The sequence below is a fragment of the Sapajus apella genome, unplaced genomic scaffold (genome assembly GCF_009761245.1).
Source record: "Sapajus apella isolate SASKATOON/1434 unplaced genomic scaffold, GSC_monkey_1.0 scaffold14, whole genome shotgun sequence".
In the NCBI taxonomy this organism is placed as follows: domain Eukaryota; kingdom Metazoa; phylum Chordata; class Mammalia; order Primates; family Cebidae; genus Sapajus; species Sapajus apella.
The window spans coordinates 13371662-13390806 of NW_022436954.1; the positions used below are offsets into that span (position 1 = coordinate 13371662).

Sequence of the window (19145 nt, forward strand, 5' to 3'; positions counted from 1 at the left end):
GGGTTTCACCATGTTGACCAGGATGGTCTCGATCTCTTGACTTCAAGATCCACCCGCCTCGGCCTCCCAAAGTGCTGGGATTACAGGCGTGAGCCACCATCGATACCAATTTTGTAGATGAGGGGACGGAAGCTTGGAGATATCAGCAATCGGCTCGATATCGATGTGCTTGTATTATTTCTGGCATCAGCCTCAAGATGGTTAGCATGTTCCCTGCAGGTGAAATGAAGAGTTTGCATTTACCTTTTGCTTTCTGACTTCCAAAGCAGGCTCTAGAAACCCCTTTCAAGACTGTCAGTGGGAAAACCAAACATTGTAATTTGCACGAGCCCATTGTGAAAGGAAAGCTTATGTTTGTTTGTTTTTGTTTGCTTATGTGTTTGGTGTGGCCGAAATCAAAGCCCTTTATGTGAATGGCTCAGAGTTTACCTACAGCTACAAATTTAGAAAGTGATGTCAGAGGGAAGGAGAGACTATCTGGACTCTGCCCAGAGACTGGCAATTGTCCTCGCTGAGGTTATTCAGAGGAGGCTTAAGGAGACGGGTCCGTGGAGAGGCGGGGGCTGCATTGGAAGGCGGCACTCTCACTCTGGAGGACTAGAGGCACAGGCACATTGCTTGTCCCAGGGGAATAATGGGGTGCAGCTCACTTATATTTTCCTGTTTGGCAAACCCTTTTTCCCAAACCTAAACATATCCATCTTCCCACACTGGCCATAAAAACACCCATAGGCTGCCGGGCACAGTGGCTCAAGCCTGTAATCCCAGCACTTTGGGAGGCCGAGGCGGGTAGATCACAAGGTCAAGAGATCGAGACCATCCTGGTCAACATGGTGAAACCCCATCTCTACTAAAAATACAAAACATTAGCTGGGCATGGTGGCGCGTGCCTGTAATCCCAGCTACTCGGGAGGTTGAGGCAGGAGAATTGCCTGAACCCAGGAGGCGGAGATTGCGGTGAGCCGAGATAGCACCATTGCACCCCAGCCTGGGTAACAAGAGCGAAACTCCGTCTCAAAAAACAAAACAAAACAAAACAAAACACCCATAGGGTGGATCCTGGATATCCAGATCTGCTGATGATGGGAAGGAAAACCCCCTCCAGCATTGGTACTTGGGTAGGATGCAGGAGACCCAGTTCTGTGCTCCCTCTTTCCCTCAAAGCAGTGTCCCATGGCTGGCATCCCCGGAACCTGGACTGGTCCTTACCAGCCAGTTAACTGGACCTCAGAAGGGTTTTGAGCAGCTAAGGGATGTCATCCAGCAGGAACCATGGAAATAAACTCTTGCAGCAGAATGACGATGGTTTAGATGCAGATGATGCCTGTGAGAGAGATGATGAGTGCCTGCCTGGAGCAGTGGCCAAGGATGGATAGGAACGGTATTAAGGGGTGAAATCAGTAGGACATGATTGTTTGATGTGGGCTGAAATCTTAATGCCCTCATTTAGACGGTGACGCTGGCCTCAAATCTTGCCACTTTCATCACCAACCTGTGCTCTAGCTGGTCCCCAAATGTTCTCGTGCTGTTGAGGTTCCATGCCTTTCACTGTGCTGTGCTGGTCTCTGCCTGGCAGACTATTCCCTCACTCCAGATATCTGGGGTCTCTTTGTCTCTCTCCCACTAGAGAATGAGCCCCTTGAGGGCGGGCACTGAATCTCTTCTCTATGACTCCCAGCACCTGGCACAGAGCCTGGGGCGCCACATGTATTGGCTGAACCAACGAATCAATAAAAAAAAAGATGTGAGATGATGGGGAAGGAGGCAAAGAGAAAAGGGATGAAGACAGCGTGTGCGCCGTCAGACCTTATTATAATCACTCCTTTCTCTGATGTTACTCATTAATCCTCATCAGAGCCAGGGAGGAGAGTGATAGAGTAGCATCTGCCTTTGCTGGCTGCTGGAATTCGAACCAAAGAACGCAGGAACGGTTCAGAGGATATTCTAATTTCCTGTCCCAACAGTTTCAGTAAGACTTGTGTTAATAGAGGCTGTGTCTTCCACAATTGATGCGGGGCGTGGAGCCTCCATCAATGTTGGTGGTGACATTGATGGGGGGCGTGGAGTGGAGGCTCTGAAAGCCAAGAGAGGTAACAAGATAAGGTGGACAGAGCCCTGGACGACCTGTCCGTGTCCCGTGCTCCAGTCCTGGATGTGCAGGTAGCCCGTGAGCCGGACCTTTCTGACAGGCTCCTGCAGATTAACATTCTAAAATCTCTCCCTTTGCTTTGACTTTTTTCTGTTCTCCCTTGCTACTTCCACACTTACTGATCCCCCAGGTCCTCAGGAGACTAAGATGTACGCCAGAGCAGAAGATAGGGCATGCGTGAATTTCAGTGTCTTTGTGTCTTGTAGTGAAATACAAAATCTTGGATCTTAAGTCCTGTTTGTCCTGGGCGGCTATATTTTAGTGGATTTTTCTCCCGTAAATAATGTTACTTTAAGAAAAGACTTGTTTTCTCTATCCAAATATTTGTTAAGACGGGGTGAGGAGAGCATAGGTTTCAGAGTTGGGAAGGTGCTGTGGCTTCGCAGAGTGACCTTGGCAAGCTCCTTTGAAATTTGTCCCCATATTTCCCTGGCTCTGTCTACATAACTGCAGACTAGAAAATCCACCACCCTACAGTCTGCCGACAGCACCTGTGCCATGCAAGGACCTCATACATTCCTCTCATACTTCTTTTATGACAGTTCCTATAATTAAGGTACCGTTGTGCTCGTCTTACAGGTGGGGCAGCAGAAAAGCTTGCCTCCGGTCGTATAACTAGCGAGTACCTTAGGGTACAGGACCCCAGCCATCCCTTCCTCCATTCAGCCAAGTCACTAGGGTGGGGTCACAGACTTTATCTTTTGTGCTTTGGTGGTGATCTGGAAAATACTCAGTTCTGGCCATCCCCTACACCAACTTCTGTTTCTTCCTCTTTAAAAAAAAAGAGGACTGGGCTTGGAATAGCTAGAGTTCCTGGGGCCTCAGGGGAACCAGAAAGCTGGGCTTGGGAGTCTGCAGACTGCATCTAATATGCAAGAAGCTCTCCCCCAAAACTGGGCTTTTGGCAAGGAAACGGAGGCACAGGCCAAAGAAGATGTCAGTCAGCTCACGTGCTCTGGGCTGGAAGGGTAGTAAGGCAGCTGCTTAGACTGGCTACCTCACCCTGATCACAAGCTCCAATGGGCAATTATATATGTCTTTGATTAATAAAAAATGCGGCAATGAATGAATAGTTAATCAATGGAGTCTGGCAGGAAGGGATCCTTGGGAGTGAAAAGACACTCCTCCAGGGGATGGTTTCTGAAAAGCCCTCAGTCCTGGTTCTTGGCTCCCTGATTCTGCGGTTGGGATATTTTGGCAGCTGTGGGAGTGTGAAACTGGGAGAAAGGGTTGAGCTGGTGAGCAAATAGGAAAAATATGTTTCCTGCACACCCAGCGGTCAAGGCAAGATGCATGAAACAGACAGAGTGTGTGTGTCTGTATGCCCGCATGTGATCTGTGTGTCCTCTGGGTGCCGTAAGTGTGTGACATTTTCCCTGGGTAGGCCTGAGTGAATGACAGCATTCAACTAACTTGGTTAGGGGAGGCAGAAGCAACGGGGCGGGGCGGCTGAAAGGCAGCGAGATGGGGGAAAGACGCCGCTGGGGCCATAGGGGGTTCTAGAGGGAGAAGAAATTCCAAGAGGGAGAGGTAAAAAGGACGCGGGAGGCTGCGAGGAAGGGAAAGGAGAAGGAAGTGATGGAGCCTGGCAGGCTTGCCCCAGCCCCTTCCGGGAGGGCAGGCGGGGGCGGGAGGCCGGCAGGGGACTGGGAGGGGCGGCGAGAGGCGCGAAAGCGAATCTTGGCCAGCCCGGCAATCAATCGCGCGGAGGGGAAGGGCGCGGAGAGCCCAGCGCGCCCCAGGCGGGTAGGGCGAGGGGTCACCTTTTCTGGGGCCAAGGCCCGTCGGGCTCGTCTGCGTGGCGGGCCGGCCGCAGGCTGGAGCAGGGTGCGGAGGCTGGCGGGGAGCCGCCCCGGAGGCTTTCCTGGTGGAAGCTGATGCGAGGAAGGAAGGGCGGCGGGGGCCAGGCTTGGGAGTCCTAGGCCAGGGTCCTGGGGGTTGGAGTCTTTCTGGCAGTAGCCTGGCCTGCGTTGTGACTACACAGCCCTGTGACCTTCGGCAAGTTCCTGAAATCCGCGGGAGCTTTTGTTGCTTTGTCAATAAACTGAAGATAACAACACCAACTTGGCAGCGGGAGTTTGTGTGTTCGGCGTAAAGCCTCCCTGCCCCTGCACCTGGTTGAGTTGCTGTCATTATTTCAGCGGACGGTATTCAGAACTCGAGCACAGGAGCTCCGCTTCTCCATCTGCTGCTGGGGGAGCTACTGGGTAAGTCGTTTATCTCACCTGTGACTCCAGGTGGCCATGAAGACCTGCCTCTCTACTTGCCACGTGGTTACTCAGATGCAGTGCCTGAAATGATGTATTGGAGTGGTTTTCCCCCACATTTGCTGCCAGTGGCCATGATCACCCTGGCTCTTACTGCACCCCACAAATAACTCTAGTCCTTTACCTTTCCCGCAAGCCTCCTCTTCCAGCAGCCTCTGTCTTTATTTCACAGGACCCAGAGAATCACCCGCTGATGGTTTTGGCCCAGGCCTGCAGCAGAACCAGAGAGCTACGGCAAGGGAAGGCCTTGGCTTGCCAGTGGAATTTTCCAAGTGCTCAAACGCCAGGCTTACAGGGCCTGTGATAGATCCAGGAGGATAAAGTGGGATTTGAGGATTCACTCCGCCTCTGGCCATGGCTGGCCTGGGCCTGCCCCTGCACTTGGCCACCCTGCTGACGGGGCTGCTGGAATGCCTGTGCTTTGCAGGCGTCCTCTTTGGCTGGCCTTCGCTCGTGTTTGTCTTCAAGAAAGAGCATTACTTTGAAAAGCTGTGTGAACCAGATGCCGGGCTGATTGGCAATGCCACAGAGCAGGCTGGTAAGGGCAGAGCGAACTTTTCTAAGGAAGTTAGGTCTGGCTCCCAGGTGGTGGCAAGGGGTAGGTAGGATTTGGCTCCCTGTTCACCCATCCAGCCTTTCTATGGTGAGGGGAAGGGTCAGTAGCCCTCACCCCACTGGGTCTGGGAAGTGCCTGGGAGGGAGGCACCAGCTCCTGAGGGGTCATTAGGGGCAGTCACATTTCAGCTCAGCTTAAGGGACAACTTTGCCACCGGCAAGCTGTCCGAGGTGGGCGGAGCCCGGGCTGTGTGCTTATTTGGCGGGAAGGCTGGAATGCATGGGAGACCTTTTTCTTCCCCTCCAGATTGCAAAGTCCAGGATGAGAGGTTCTCACTCATCTTCACCATCGCGTCCTTCATGAACAACTTCATGACGTTCCCCAGCGGCTATGTCTTTGACCGGTTCAAGACCACCGTGGCACGCCTCATAGCCATGTAAGTCCCAAAGGCCCAGCCCAGGCAAACGTGGGCAAGTGGGACCCCTCAGGCAGCAGCCTCGCTTGGAGTGAAATCCAGGTCAGACAGCCCGGCCACCCTGCCAGGCCCCACACCCGAAGCTCACTCCCAGCAGCTGTTAGGAACAGCCCCAGGCAGCGGGACTCTCTGGACTCAGCCACTTCCCACAGCCTCGCTTCCGTTTCCTCACCTCTTTCCCTGCTCTGTAAGAATGTGGCTTCCCTATCACGTGCTGAATTGAGCCAAGGCCAGACTGACTTCCTGTAAGGGCTGGCTTGGAGCCAGGGTTACAAAATTAGCAAAACTTAAAATTGCTCCTCTCTTCCTTCAGCCCGAGGATCCCTGTCCTCATCCCTGGCACAGCCTCACATCCACGTTGCTCAGGCTTCATCCTCATTCTCCTCGCTCCCCGCTCCTCCACCATCACTCCCCAGGGGCTTAGCTAACAGGAAGTTTCCTTGGTATTGCCACTGGTGGAATTTCAGGTCCCTTCTGACTGGAGGGGAGACGAGACAGTGGGGTTTCCTGTGCAGATGAGTCAGGAGGTTCGGGGTGTGATCTCACGCACACAGCGTGTGGTTGCACCCTAATCTCGTGCTCTGTGGCCAGGCTCAGTGATAATCAGCGGCCTGCTGGGGGCTGATACAGTTCAGAGCAGGTGTTTCCAGGGAGGCACGTGTGAGATCAGTTGTCAGAAAGAGGGACAGAGGGCTGGCTGGGTTTCCCTTTCTGGAAATAGCCAGAGAGTAAAGCCAGTCCCTTACATTTTAAACCTTTGGGTGCAGAATGACTGTATCTCAGTGCTTGTTGGTCTTTGGCTCCCTGCCCCCCTCTCTTTCCTCCCCTTCTGTGCCCCCTTCCTCTTCTCCAGCCTTAGAACATGGCTTTTATTACTGCATGCCTTACAAGACCCCCAAATGCTAAGGGATCCTTATAGCTTTGAGACTGTAGTCCTGAAATCACAGCACTCTGAGCTAGATCAGTCATTTCTTTCTTTCTTTCTTTCTTTTTTTTGAAGACAGAGTCTTGCTGTGTGGCTCAGGCTGGAATGCAGTGGTGTGATCTCGGCTCATTGCAACCTCTGCTTCCTGGGTTCAAGCGATTCTTCTGCCTCAGCCTCCCCAGTAGCTGGGATTATGCGCACACCACCATGCCCGGCTAATTTTTGTATTTTTACTGGAGATGGGGTTTTACCATGTTGACTAGGCTGGTCTTGAACTCCTGACCTCATGATCTGACCATTCAGCCTCCCAAAGTTCTGGGATTACAGGCATGAGCCACTGCGTCTGGCCCAATTATTTCTTTTTATAGAAAAGGCTATAGGGGAGGGACAGTGGGAGGTGGGGAGTTGGGAGAGATAGCATGGGGAGAAATGCCAGATATAGGTGAAGGGGAGGAAAGCAGCAAATCACGCTGCCATGTGTGTACCTATGCAACAATCTTGCATGTTCTTCACATGTACCCCAAAACCTAAAATGCAATAAAAATAAAAAAGAAAAGGCGTCTGAGGCCCAGAGAAGGACAGCACCTTGCCCAAGGTCTCACAATGAGGATGAGCTGGAACTCAAGATGTTGATTTGCAGACTAGGCACTAACCGCTTTCTCCAGGGGGTCAGGCTGTTAGGGCTTCTAGGTGGGAGGACTTTGGCTTTGCCCACTCTGTCTTGGCTAAATCCCAAGCCAATCACATTGTCAGCTCATTGGCCAAGACTCCTCATGCTAGCCTTGGGCCTCAGAATGAGCAAAATGCACTGTCCGTGAGGCCAGGACCACATCTCAATCTCATCGCAGCTTCTCACAGCTGGTTCTGAGCCCGGGGCTCAGAGACATCAGTGCCCGGGCATCCCAGGCTGAGGGTGTGGTCAAGTCCTATACCTGTGGGTTGGGTGACAGATTGTGTTTTGTCTCCCAGGTTTCTCCCTCCTTGACAACATTCTGCTTTTCCTGTTGTGTGTTTCAGATTTCTCTACACCACTGCCACACTCATCATAGCCTTCACCTCTGCAGGTGAGTGCTGTGAGGCGGGGTGGGCGGGAAGCAAGCTCAGGGCACCTGGTGGCTGGGGCAGGTGCAGAGGGCCACAGGCAACACATATAGACCACATGGTGATTCAGAGATCCACAGCTTGAAAGAATCCTGGAAGGATATTGAACTGTTGCTGCTCTGTGAAAACAGTTTAGTCTATGGAGAAAATGTGAAAAGGAAGGACAATGGAGAGGGGTTACTTTAGAGAGTACAATTTATTCAAAACTTCACATCTGGCCAGGCACAGTGGCTCACTCCTGTAATCCCAGCACTTTGGGAGGCTGAGATAGGTGGATCATCTGAGGTCAGGAGTTTGAGACCAGCCTGGCCAACATGGTGAAATCCCTTCTCTACTAAAAAAATACAAAAAATAGCCGGACAGTGGCACACATCTATAATCCCAGTTACTCTGGAGGCTGAGGCAGGAAAATTGCTTGAACCCAGGAGGCAGAGGTTGCGGTGAGCCAAGATCACGCCCCTGTACTGCCACCTGGGTGACAAAGTGAGATTCTGTCTCAAAAAAAAGAAAAAACCTAAACAGCAAGAACAACAAACCTTTACATCCTTCTTGTATGTATTAAAATATTCTCTTTCTCTTTTTAATGAAATGATTATATGAATGACCATTTTGAAAATATCCTTAGCAGGGTGTAAAAGCTGACAACCTTGTTGGACTCAAAATCTTTGTTTTTAAATTTTACCAGCCTATAAGTCTGGGATTCCAATCTGGTTTATTCTCCACTGCCCTTCCACCCATTACACAGAGGAGAAACTGAGACCACAGAGGGACCCCTTGCAAAGACACGCCCACAGCCACAGAGAAAGTGAGAGGGAGGTGGGTGTGGTGTGCAGGCCTCCTGACCCCTGACTCTGCTTTCTCTCACTGCCTTGGTTATGCTGGCCCCGGGATGCCTCCGAATGTTCCTCCCTAGTGTCACACCTGCAGCTCAATTTTGGGTTTAGGAAAGAAGGGTACATTAGTGTGTATAAGCTACGCTAAATCCCAACAGTGTCACAGGGCTGTCTGCACTCATGCTGGGCAAACACGGAGGCTGCACGTCTTTGTCCACACAGATCTCCTGAGATGGCCCGGCACCCCAAACCAATTATTTCAAACCACTCTCCTTATCAAACCAGCGTCCTCTCCTCTAAAAGCCTGTAAATGATTTTCAAGTGCCCAAATGTGGAGGTGGTGGCTGGGTAATGTGTGTCACTCTCTTGCAAATCATCTGAGCAGCAATCCTCCTCTTCCTCCATAACACAGGGCTTTTTGGTTTTGGAAAAAGCACTGAGGCCACAAGAACTCTATTGTGAAAGGAGAGTCTCCCGCCTTTAGCAATAGGAGAGATGTACATTTCATAAAGACAGAAATTGAATGGTAAATGGTGTGAATGCTCTAAAATTAGCTCTTGGCAGTGCTTCTTAAGGGACAGCACAGTACTTAAGAGGATGTTAGGGACGCACACACTACACAGCTACACTGATAAACATCAAATCACCTGGCAGAACAGCGATTCCCTTTTTATTTCTCTTTCAGTCCTTCTGATTTCATGAAAGAATGTCTTGATGTGTGGCCGGTGTGAATTTTAACACTGAGGAGACGAGCGGGTCTCAGGCTTTGAACGTGCTAAGGGCAACTGCGTCCAGCTGCAGTTGAATAGCATTGTTTTTCTTTAATTGTATTTATTTTTACAGTTACTTTCTATTCATGACAAGCAATGCCCGTGTTTTCATCTACAGTAGTGATAGAAAGTGTCCTTTAAAAATAGATTTCTTTTGGATAAAAGTGAGTCAACTTAAAACATTTTTAGCAAATAATAGGACGGGCATGGTTTAGGGCCAAAATAGTGGCGGGCAGAAGTCTGGTTTGGGGAGGACTCATTTGTCAAGGGTTCCCTTACCCCAGCTCTTGAGCTTTCCTGCTGTCACTTACTGGACCTGTTATAACCATTTGTTTGCATGTCAGTCTACTTAAGGGCAAGGAGTGTCTTTTATTCATCTTGCGTTTCCAGTGCCAAGCACAATGCCCGGCACCAAGAAAGTGTTGATTTTAGTGAACAAAGAAAAGACCATCATCCTTTTCCCACTCAGTTCTCATAGCACCTGAAGCAGGAAGAGGAGGGACTGTTGTTCCCTGAGGCTCAGGGCCAATGCCATGAATTAGGGGCTGGGCTTGAGGGTTGAGCTAGGTGCCTAAGTCCAGGGTTGTCTTCTCCTGGAGTGTCAAGAATGAAAAGGAGAGGCAGTTTGTGGTTTACTGAGGGAAAAGAGGTGGCTTCACTTAGAGCTCTGACTCTGTAGGCTTCCTGGCCTGCCACAGACTGAGCACCAACTTTGGTGGGGAAGAAGGTGGCTCAGGACCCACAGAGATATCTGGGGAAGCCTAGGCCAGTATCCTAAAAACCCTTGAAGGATACCTGAAGGCTGGCTAGAACTGGGGCCTGGACACCAGGATTGTTGGGAATTTGGAGCAGGTGGGAGCAGAGTTTGGGGCTCCGTGTTTGGGTTGCCCTGTGGCACCACCCTACCTCTGATTTTGATGGTTCAGGCTCAGCTGTGCTGCTCTTCCTGGCCATGCCACTGCTGTCCGTTGGGGGAATCCTGTTTCTCATCACCAACCTGCAGGTGGGAACCTACCCTAATCCCGGGCACTTGGCAGGGTGGAGGGAAGGAGAGACCCTTTTCTACAATTGGCTGCCTCAGATGGGGCTGGCCCAAGCTGAGGTGGGGGCTCTAGGGGTGGAGGGTGGGTTAGGGTATAAGCAAGCCCTGCCACGTGCTCAGGAAGTGTCTGCTTCATGAATAAATATGTGATTCAGGATGATCCTACCATCCCCAGATTGGGAACCTATTTGGCCAACACCGTTCGACCATCATCACTCTCTACAATGGAGCATTTGACTCTTCCTCGGCAGTCTTCCTTATTATTAAGGTAAATACAGCAATAGCCAACGTCCATCGAGCCCTTGTATATGCCAGACGCTTGTCTTGTGAACCTTGCATTATTTCTGTCCATCAACTCGGTGAGGTAGGTACTGTGTTACCTACCCCCATTTTACAGACAAAGCATTTGAGTCTCAGAGGTTAAGAAGCTTGTTGAGGTTTCTGCAGCTAATAACCATGATACTTGAACTTGAACCCAGGCTTGTTGCTTCTAGAGCCAGAGCTTGTAACCACTAAGCCCCTTCTTCAACCTTGCCCAAGCGTTTGTGGCAGTGGTCATGATGTGCTTGGGCCGGTGTTGGGCAGAGGCTGGGAGCCCTTTAGAGGGGGGTGTTTGCTGCTGTGAGCTTCTAGTTTGGAAAAGAAGGTAGCAAGTGGCTAGTAGGCACAGCAGGGGCACACACAGAGGCTTGTCTAGCTGTGTCTGATGTTGGGATGTCAGGGGATAAATGGTTGCCAAGGCTATTAGAGGTCAATCAACAACCATTCTGCCTTATTCATTGCGGGCAGTTTTATCTGGACAGTGACCTGCTTAGCCCAGGGGATGAATCCTGATCGATCAAAGCCAACCGTGGCAATCCCTTTACCCCTTGCTAATGATGGATGGAGGTGGGCTTATGATCAGGTCCTTTTTAATCAGATAAAGGGGGCATATATAGTAGAAGACTCCGGGGACATTTCTTCCCTGATGGAAGGTGAAAGCAGAGTAAAAACAAAGCCTTCCTCCTTGAATTTTGCGGTGGGAGGATGTGATAGCTGGAGCTATGGCAACCATGCTTCGATTATGAGGCAACAAGCTGGAGAACAATTACCTTGTTCTGCAGATGGCTGAGTGAAAGGAATGGAAGAGTCTGAATCTCAAGCCACCCAACCTGGGACTTTTCTCAGGGCTTAGTGTTGGGCCAGAGGCAGTCGGCACTGCCTGTGGGTTATGGGGGCAGAGAAGACGATCTCTGGCAGTCCCCACACAGACGTGGGTCTAGCTGAGTCCCATAAACACCTTGGCTTGGAGGGTCATGCAGAGACTGAGCTGCTGGCGCACTCAAGCCTTCCCACTTCCGGCATGAGAGCCACTTTCCAGGCTCTCCCTCCCTCCCCTGGGTGTTCCTCCCTTTCTCTCCTCTCTCTTTTTTTTTTTTGAGACAGAGTCTCACTCTGTTGCCAGGCTGGAGTGCAGTGGTGCAACCTCCGCCTCCCAGGTTCAAGCGATTTCTCATGCTTTAGCCTCCCAAGTAGCTGGGACTACAGACATGTGCCACCACACCCGGCTAATTTTTTATATTTTTAGTAGAGTTGGGGTTTCACCATGTTGGCCAGGATGCTCTCGATCTCTTGACCTTGCAATCTGCCTGACTCAGCCTCCCAAAGGGCTGGGATTACAGGTGTGAGTCACTGTGCCCAGCCTTTTTTTTTTTTTTTTTTGAGATGGACTCTCATTCTGGAGTGCATTGGTGCAATCTTGGCCCACTGCAACCTCCACCTCCCGGTTCAAGCAATTCTCCTGCCTCAGCCTCCCGAGTACCTGGGACTATAGGTGTGCCACCACACGCTTGGCTAATTTTTGTATTTTTAGCAGAGATGGGGTTTCTCCATGTTGACCAGGCTGATCTTAAACTTTTGACCTCAAGTAATCTGCCTTCCTTGGCCTCCCAAAGTGCTGAAATTACAGGCATGAGCCACCATGCCCAGCTTCTCTCCTCTCTCTCTAGAGTTGGAAGGGGAGAGGAAGCAGGAGCGGGAATTCTTAGTTTAATCTGATTTTGCTGCTGCTTACTCTGACAATTCATTGAGCAACTCACTGCACCTCTCTGGACCTCAGTGTCACTCTCTGTAAAATGGGAGGAGGCTGCGCGAGGTCAGTGGTTTTCAAACGGAGTGTTGAGGAACTTAGGGCTTCTCTTTGATGCCATGCCAGTCACCAAGGAGAATGCAGACGGAGGGGACTGGCAAGCTTTCTGTTAGTGTGTTTTCTAAGTTGAATTTTTGTGTAGAATTTTCTTTGAACAAAAGGCCTTTGCTGTTACTGTGGGAATAGGCACTGGGCTAGAAGATCTCTGGGGAGCCACACGAGGCGGCTTCACAGGCCGTAGGGATGGGCTATACGAGGACTCCTCCACTGCCAAGTGTGTCTTGGGGTGGGGGCATGTGTGTACCAGGTGTCCCTAATCAGCTTCCAGGACGGTAGGCGACAGCTTGTACTAGGACTCCTTGGAAAGCAGAGCTCCAGCTCCTGCCTCTGACGTCTTATGCTGATGATTTTGTGTGTGATAAAATATACATAACATAAAATTTACCATCTTAACCTTTTGTATTTTGTTTTTTTCGAGACAGAGTCTCACTCTGTTGCCCAAGCCGGAGTGCAGTGGCACGATCTTGGCTCCCTGCCACCTCCTCCTCCCGGGTTCAAGTGATTCTCCTGCCTCAACCACCCAAGTAGCTGGGATTATAGGTGCGTGCCACTATGCCCAGCTAACGTTTGTATTTTTAGTAGAGATGAGGTTTCACTATGGTGACCAGGCTGATCTGGAACTCCTGGCCTCAAGTGATCCACCTGCCTCAGCCTCCCAAAGTGCTGGAACTACAGGCAGGAGCCACCACGCCCTGCCTTACCCACAGTTAGGTGTGCAGTTCACTGGCCTTAAGTACATGCATGTTGCTGTACAATCATCACCACCATGCATCTCCAGAACGCTTTTTTATCTTCTAAAATTGGATCTGTACCATTCAACACTAACTTCCCATTTTTCCTTCCGTCCCCTTCCCTGCCCCTCCAGCCTCTGGCAAGCATCATTCTAATTTTTTTCTCTATGAATCTGACTACACTGGTAGCTCCTATGAGTAGCATCATACAGAATGTGTCCTTTTATTTCTCTTAGCATAATGTTTCTTTTCTTTTTTTTTTTTGAAACAGGGTCTTGATCCATTGCTCAAGCTGAGTGCAGTGGCCTGGTCATGGATCACTGCAGCTTTAAACTCCTGGGCTCAAGCTATCCTCTCACCTCAGCCTCCTGAGTAGCTGGGATCACAGGCATGCACCCCACGCTCAGCTAATTTATTTATTTTTAGTAGAGATGGGGTCTTGCTATTTCCCAGGCTGATCTCAAGCTTCTGGACTCAAGCAGTTCTCCTGTCTCGGTCTTCTAAAGTGCTCGAATTACAGGCACAAGCCACTTCGCTCGGCCCCACCTGGTGTTCTTAAGGTTCATCCATGTAGCACGTGTCAGAATTTCTTTCCCATTTTTTTTTTTTTTTAGACAAAGTCATGCTTCATTGCCCAGACTGGGGTGCAATGGCCCAGTCATGGCTCACTATAGCCTCAAACTTCTGGGTTCAAGCAATCCTCCCTCCTCAGCCTCCTGAGTAACTGGGACTACAGGTGTGTGCCACCACACCCAACTAATTTAAAGAAAAAAATCTGTAGAGGAGTGAGGGTCTCTGTATGCCGTCCAGGCTGGTCTTGAACTGGACTCAACTGATCCTCCTCCCTCCCAAAGTGCCGGGATGATAGGTGTGAGCATGCTGTCCTCCTTCCTCTTTTTAAGGCTGAATAATATTCCATTGTGTGTAGAGATCACATTATGTTGAGCTGTTCATATGCTGATGGACCCTTAGGTTGCTTCCATCCTTTGGCTGTTGCGAATAGTACTGCCGCGTACATGAGTGTGACACTGACTTTTTCCTCCTCCTTCTGCAGCTTCTTTATGAAAAGGGCATCAGCCTCAGGGCCTCCTTCATCTTCCTCTCTGTCTGCAGTACCTGGCATGTAGCACGAACTTTCCTCCTGATGCCCCGGGGCCACATCCCCTACCCACTGCCCCCCAACTACAGCTATGGGTAAGGACTCTCTGATGACTGTGGGCCAGGGCCCCTCATTGGCCCTAGGGTGGGATGGATAGGGCAAAGCAAACCTGTCACAGGAGAGGAGGAAGATGGGAGCAGCGTATCTGTTAGCTATTGCTGCATAACAAATGATCTCAAAACACAGCAGCCTAAAACGTTAAGCATTTGTTATTTTTCACAAGTCTGTGGGCAGCTGGCTAGTTCTACTGATCAGGGCCAGATGTAGATGATTTTGACGGGGGCTCATTCACGCATCTGATCATTCGGAGGGTGACTTGGGGGCTGGATACGCTAGGATGGCCTCACTCACGTGGGTTTGGAGTGACAGGGATGCCTGGGTCACGTAGCTGTCATCCTCCAGCAAGCCAGCGTGGGCTCATTCACACAGTGATTTCAGAGTTCTGAAAGAGCGAAGAAATGCACAAGTGTTCTTGAGGTTTAGGCTTGGAATTGGCACAACCACTTCTGCTGCATTCTTTTGGCTGAAGCAGTTCACAAGGCTGGCCCAGATTCAGGGCATGGGGAAACAGAGCTGCAAAGTCTCATTCAAAAGGGGGAAATACAGAGGAGGCGAAGAAATGTGATCATTTTTGCAGTCAGTTGCCGCAAGGAGTAGGGGGAGGGTATTCCTTTGCTGCTCACTTACTGTTTGTCAGTCCCCACGTGCTCTCTGATTCCATCCTCACAATACTCCTCTCAGATAGCCTTATCTCTATTTTCTACATGAGAAAAATGAGGTTCGGACGGGTTAAGTCTGAGCTACCTTTCTGCTGCTAGGAGGAGGCAGAGCGGGATTTGAACCTGGGCCTGCCCCGCTCTTTTCATGCTTCCTGTGCTTCCCAAATTTGCTGCCTGTTAGAATCACTAGATTCACACAGAGAGCTTAGAAAAGGAAGGCTGGCTCTCACCTCCAGACATCTGATTTAACTGGTCTGGTCTGCAGCCTGGGCATCAGGGTGGCTAAAAGGTGATTCTGAAGTGCAGTGAAATGTGGGATTCCCCATACTGTTCCCTCCAGTCGGAGTCTCAGGTTCAGCTCACAGTCCTTGGCCCTGCCGGTGGGGCTTCTGTTTCCATAGCCTGTGCTCTGGGAATGGCACGACGAAGGAAGAGAAGGAAACAGCTGAGCAAGAAAACAGGGAGCTACAGTCAAAGGAGTTCCTTTCAGCCAAGGAAGGTGAGCCCTGCTGGCTAACCCATCGCTCCTCCAGACCCGAACCTCTCCTTGTGCCTTTCCTGGATCCTCATTTCCAGAATTCCCTCAGGGACCGGGAATCAGGAAACGTAGGGCAGAGAAGGAACCTTAGGCGTCTTCCCAACACCCTCACTTAATGGAGGGTCCAGAGAGGGGCAGGGCTTTTGTCTCTTTTCTGTCCGTCTTTTCTCTCTTTCATGTCCCCATCACATTCCCACCCCCCTGAAGGCTGCCTTCCACGGGTTGCCTTCCCTACCCCCCACTCCTCGGTTCTGCCCTCTTCTGTGATGCCATTGTACTAAGTCTGGTGCAATGTCCCCATTTCTCCAGGTCTCTTGGGTCTGCCCTCTCTTATTGTCCCAACTCCATCACTGCCTCCTTTCCTTTCTCTCTGTTCTGCATCTTTGGTTACACAAACCGCAGCTGGCTACAGTGGAAATAAGAATGGGGTGGGAGAGGAGATGGGAGGCGTGGGTCAAAGGACATGGGGAGCAGAGGAGCAGGATGAAAAGGTCTAGAGATGAAAAGGTCTAATGCACAGCGTGGAGACTGTAGGTAATCACATTGCGTTGTGTTTGGGACGTTGCTAAACAGGAGATTTTAACTGCTCTTGCCACAAAACAGGTAGAAGTGTAAGACGATTTGCTTCACTATAGTAGCCGTCTTTGTAGCTATATGTATCCCGTGACATCATATTGAATATCTTAAATATACACAATAAAATTGATTTTTTTTGTTTTTATTTTTACCATCTGCCAATTGGATCCAAAATATTTATTTATTTATTTGAGACGGAGTCTTGCTCTGTCTCTCAGGCTGGAGTGCTGTGGCATGATCTCGGATCACTGCAACCTCCACCTCCCGGGTTCAAGCAATTCTGTGCCTCAGCCTCCCTAGTAGCTGGGATTACAGGTGCCCAACCACCCCTGGCTAATTTTTTTTGTATTTTTAGTAGACACCGGGTTTCACCATCTTTGCCAGGCTGGTCTTGAACTCTTGACCTTGTGATCTACCTCCCGAGGCCTTCCAAAGTGCTGGGATTACAGGCATGAGCCACCGTACCCAGCCTTATTTATTTATTTTAAAGAAAGAAGAATAGGGTTCTGGGAAGCTTCCAAAGTCAGGGGAGGAAATTGAGCTTGCCAGGTCTAAGACCTGTTTTAGATTAGTTCATCCTAATCTAAACTCACGGCCAGTCTGCCTTGTTAGGAGGAACTGTCTCATGGGTTAACCTTGACAGAAGAACAGGACACTGAATTCATCGTCCCATTTGGACCATGAAGATTACGGTAGAGGAAGATTTCCTAGGGAAACTCAGGATACTAGTATCAAAAGAAAGGGAGGCGCCGAGGAGCAGGTTAGAACAGGAGTGCCCACACTCATCCTCCTCTCCCCTCTGACTTTCTCCTCTCCTTGTCGTTTCTTTCATCTTTCTGGCTGAGAAAGATCAGGAAGGTATTACTGCAAGAAGTGCCATTGACCAGGCTGTGAGAGACAGATCAGATTTCAATAGACAGAGAAGAACGTAGAGGGTCATCCAAGGTGGTAGGGCCAGCATGACAAAGCAGGGAGGTGGGGATGTGTGAGTCCCAGGCAGGCGCAGAGCACGCCGGGTGAGTTCCGGGAGCCAAGGTTAGAAGGTGAGCCTGGACCTGAAACGGTTCCACTGAGGCCTCCACACTCCCCATCCTGCCTGTCCACTTCCCTTGTAATTCACACCCAGATCCTCCTCTCCCCATTAGAAACCCCAGGAGCAGGGCAGCAGCAGGAAGCCCGCTCCTTCTGGAGCTACGCTTTCTCTCGGCGCTTTGCCTGGCACCTGGTGTGGCTGTCCGTGATACAGTTGTGGCACTACCTCTTCATTGGCACTCTCAACTCCTTGCTGACCAACATGGCCCGGGGGGACAAGGAATTAGGTATGTGGCAGTAGCCCGTCTGCACATCCCAGCTGGAAACATAGAACCTCCCAGCAGGGCTGCGCACACCCGAAGAGGGCCTGATGGTGTGGGGAGGAGGGACGTGCAGGGCAAGGGCAGGGTGGGAGAGTCCCTGCCTGAAAGGGAGTTTTGGAAACTTCTCATCAACCAACCTCTCTGCCCTCTGCAGTCAGCAGCTACACAAATGCCTTCGCCTTCACTCAGTTTGGAGTGCTGGTTGCCCCCTGGAATGGCATGCTCATGGACCGGCTTAAACAGAAGTACCAGAAGGAAGCAAGAAAGACAGGTGAGACGGGGATCAGGAAACCAGCAAGGGAGGTCTTCATTTGCCCCATGGCATCGTCTCTTTTTTTTTTTTTTTTCTGAGACGGAGTCTTACTCTGTCGCCCAGGCTGGAGTGCAGTGGTGTGATCTCAGATCCTTGCAGCCTCTGCCTCCAGGATTCAAGAGATTCTCCTGCCTCAGCCTCCTGAGTAGCTGGGATTACAGGCATGTGCCACCATCCCCAACTAATTTTTGTGTTTTTAGTAGAGATGGGGTTTCACCATGTTGGCCAGGTTGGTTTCAAACTCCTGACCTCAGGTGATCTGCCCGCCTCAGCCTCCCAAAGTGCTGGGATTACAGGTGTGAAGCACTGTGCTCGGCCTTCTCTTTTGTTCTTAACCCTGTCTAGTTGCACTCATTCATTCATTCATTCATTAAAACATTAGTCGCTGAGTGACAGTTATGTGTCAGCCATGGTGCTAAACACCGGGGATTCAGCAACAGACAAGACAGGTGTGTTATTTTTCTCAAGGTGTTCTCAGTCTAGAGGGTGGAGAAAGGCAGGTAGGCAGTTACAATCCATGAAGCAAACCCACAGGGGGCCATGGGGACACAAAGGTCACATAATCTGTTCTGGGTGAGGATGGGGTTGGTGTCAGGGAAGGCTTCCTGGAGGAGGTGGCATCTAAGCCAAGACCTGAAGGATGAGTAAGATTGGAGGAGATGAAGAGGTGAGGCCTTGGAGAGTGGCCCGGGAGCACAGTGGGGTCAAAATAGTGCACGAGAGAGTGAAACATTGAGGAATCTAGGCAGGTGAGTCAGGCTGGCCGGGGCACAGAGCACTGGGGAATCTTAGGGAAGAGGCTGGAGAGAGAGAGGTATATAAGAAGGGGTCAAGCTGTTTACCACATCAGAGAGTTTTGGCCTGATCCTCGGACATGGTTGGAGGAGTGGAGGGATTCTGAGGTATTTTAACCTGCTGGGTTAGGAGGTACAAAAGTAGACTAACATTTTGTCTCCTTATTTCATCTGTCCCTTCCCCGACCCCGCGAACCTGCTTCTCCCACATCTGCTGGAGTTTTCAAAGCAAATCTCAGACATCATATCATTTTACCCATAAATGTATTTCTATACCCGTAAATGTATCTCTAACAAATAAGGCCTCTTTCACTTAAACATCACCATAAAAATCATTATCACACCTAAAAAAATAACAGTAATTTCTTAATGTCATCTACTATGCAGCCACTATTCAAATTCCTCCAGTCGTTACAGATACATCTTTTTACAGTTGGTTTGTTCAAATTAGGATCCATGCCTGGTCCATGCAATGTAGTTGGTCGATGCGTCTTCTGTAGCTTTTAAAATCTAGAACAGTCCTTCTCCTACCTTTTCTTGTTTATTTGTTGAAGACACTGGATGATTTTCCCTTATTTTGAATTTGGTGTTGTTTTAATGTGTCATTTAAAAGTATTCCTTTCCTTGGGTATTTTCTTTTCTTTTTTTTTTTTT

At 50.1% G+C, this 19145-nt stretch overlaps 1 protein-coding gene across 4 annotated transcripts in view; it reads left to right on the top strand.

Moving 5' to 3' along the window:
• The first annotated feature begins 3596 nt into the window (after nt 1-3596).
• Nucleotides 3597-19145, top strand: part of SLC43A3 (solute carrier family 43 member 3) — a 21837-nt gene continuing 6288 nt past the window's right edge. Inside the window, exons 1-11 of one of the 4 annotated variants that reach the window (XM_032283388.1) lie at nt 3597-3679; nt 4291-4356; nt 4589-4954; nt 5279-5408; nt 7390-7436; nt 10003-10079; nt 10294-10386; nt 14092-14231; nt 15317-15414; nt 17175-17348; nt 17539-17655. In XM_032283388.1, coding sequence (XP_032139279.1) covers nt 4771-4954; nt 5279-5408; nt 7390-7436; nt 10003-10079; nt 10294-10386; nt 14092-14231; nt 15317-15414; nt 17175-17348; nt 17539-17655 — 1060 coding nt within the window. In that variant the 5' untranslated portion in view covers nt 3597-3679; nt 4291-4356; nt 4589-4770. Of the gene's footprint in view, nt 3680-3790; nt 3896-4290; nt 4357-4588; nt 4955-5278; nt 5409-7389; nt 7437-10002; nt 10080-10293; nt 10387-14091; nt 14232-15316; nt 15415-17174; nt 17349-17538; nt 17656-19145 lie in introns of those variants that run through there. The other 3 variants (XM_032283387.1, XM_032283390.1, XM_032283389.1) reach the window with 3 other exon arrangements.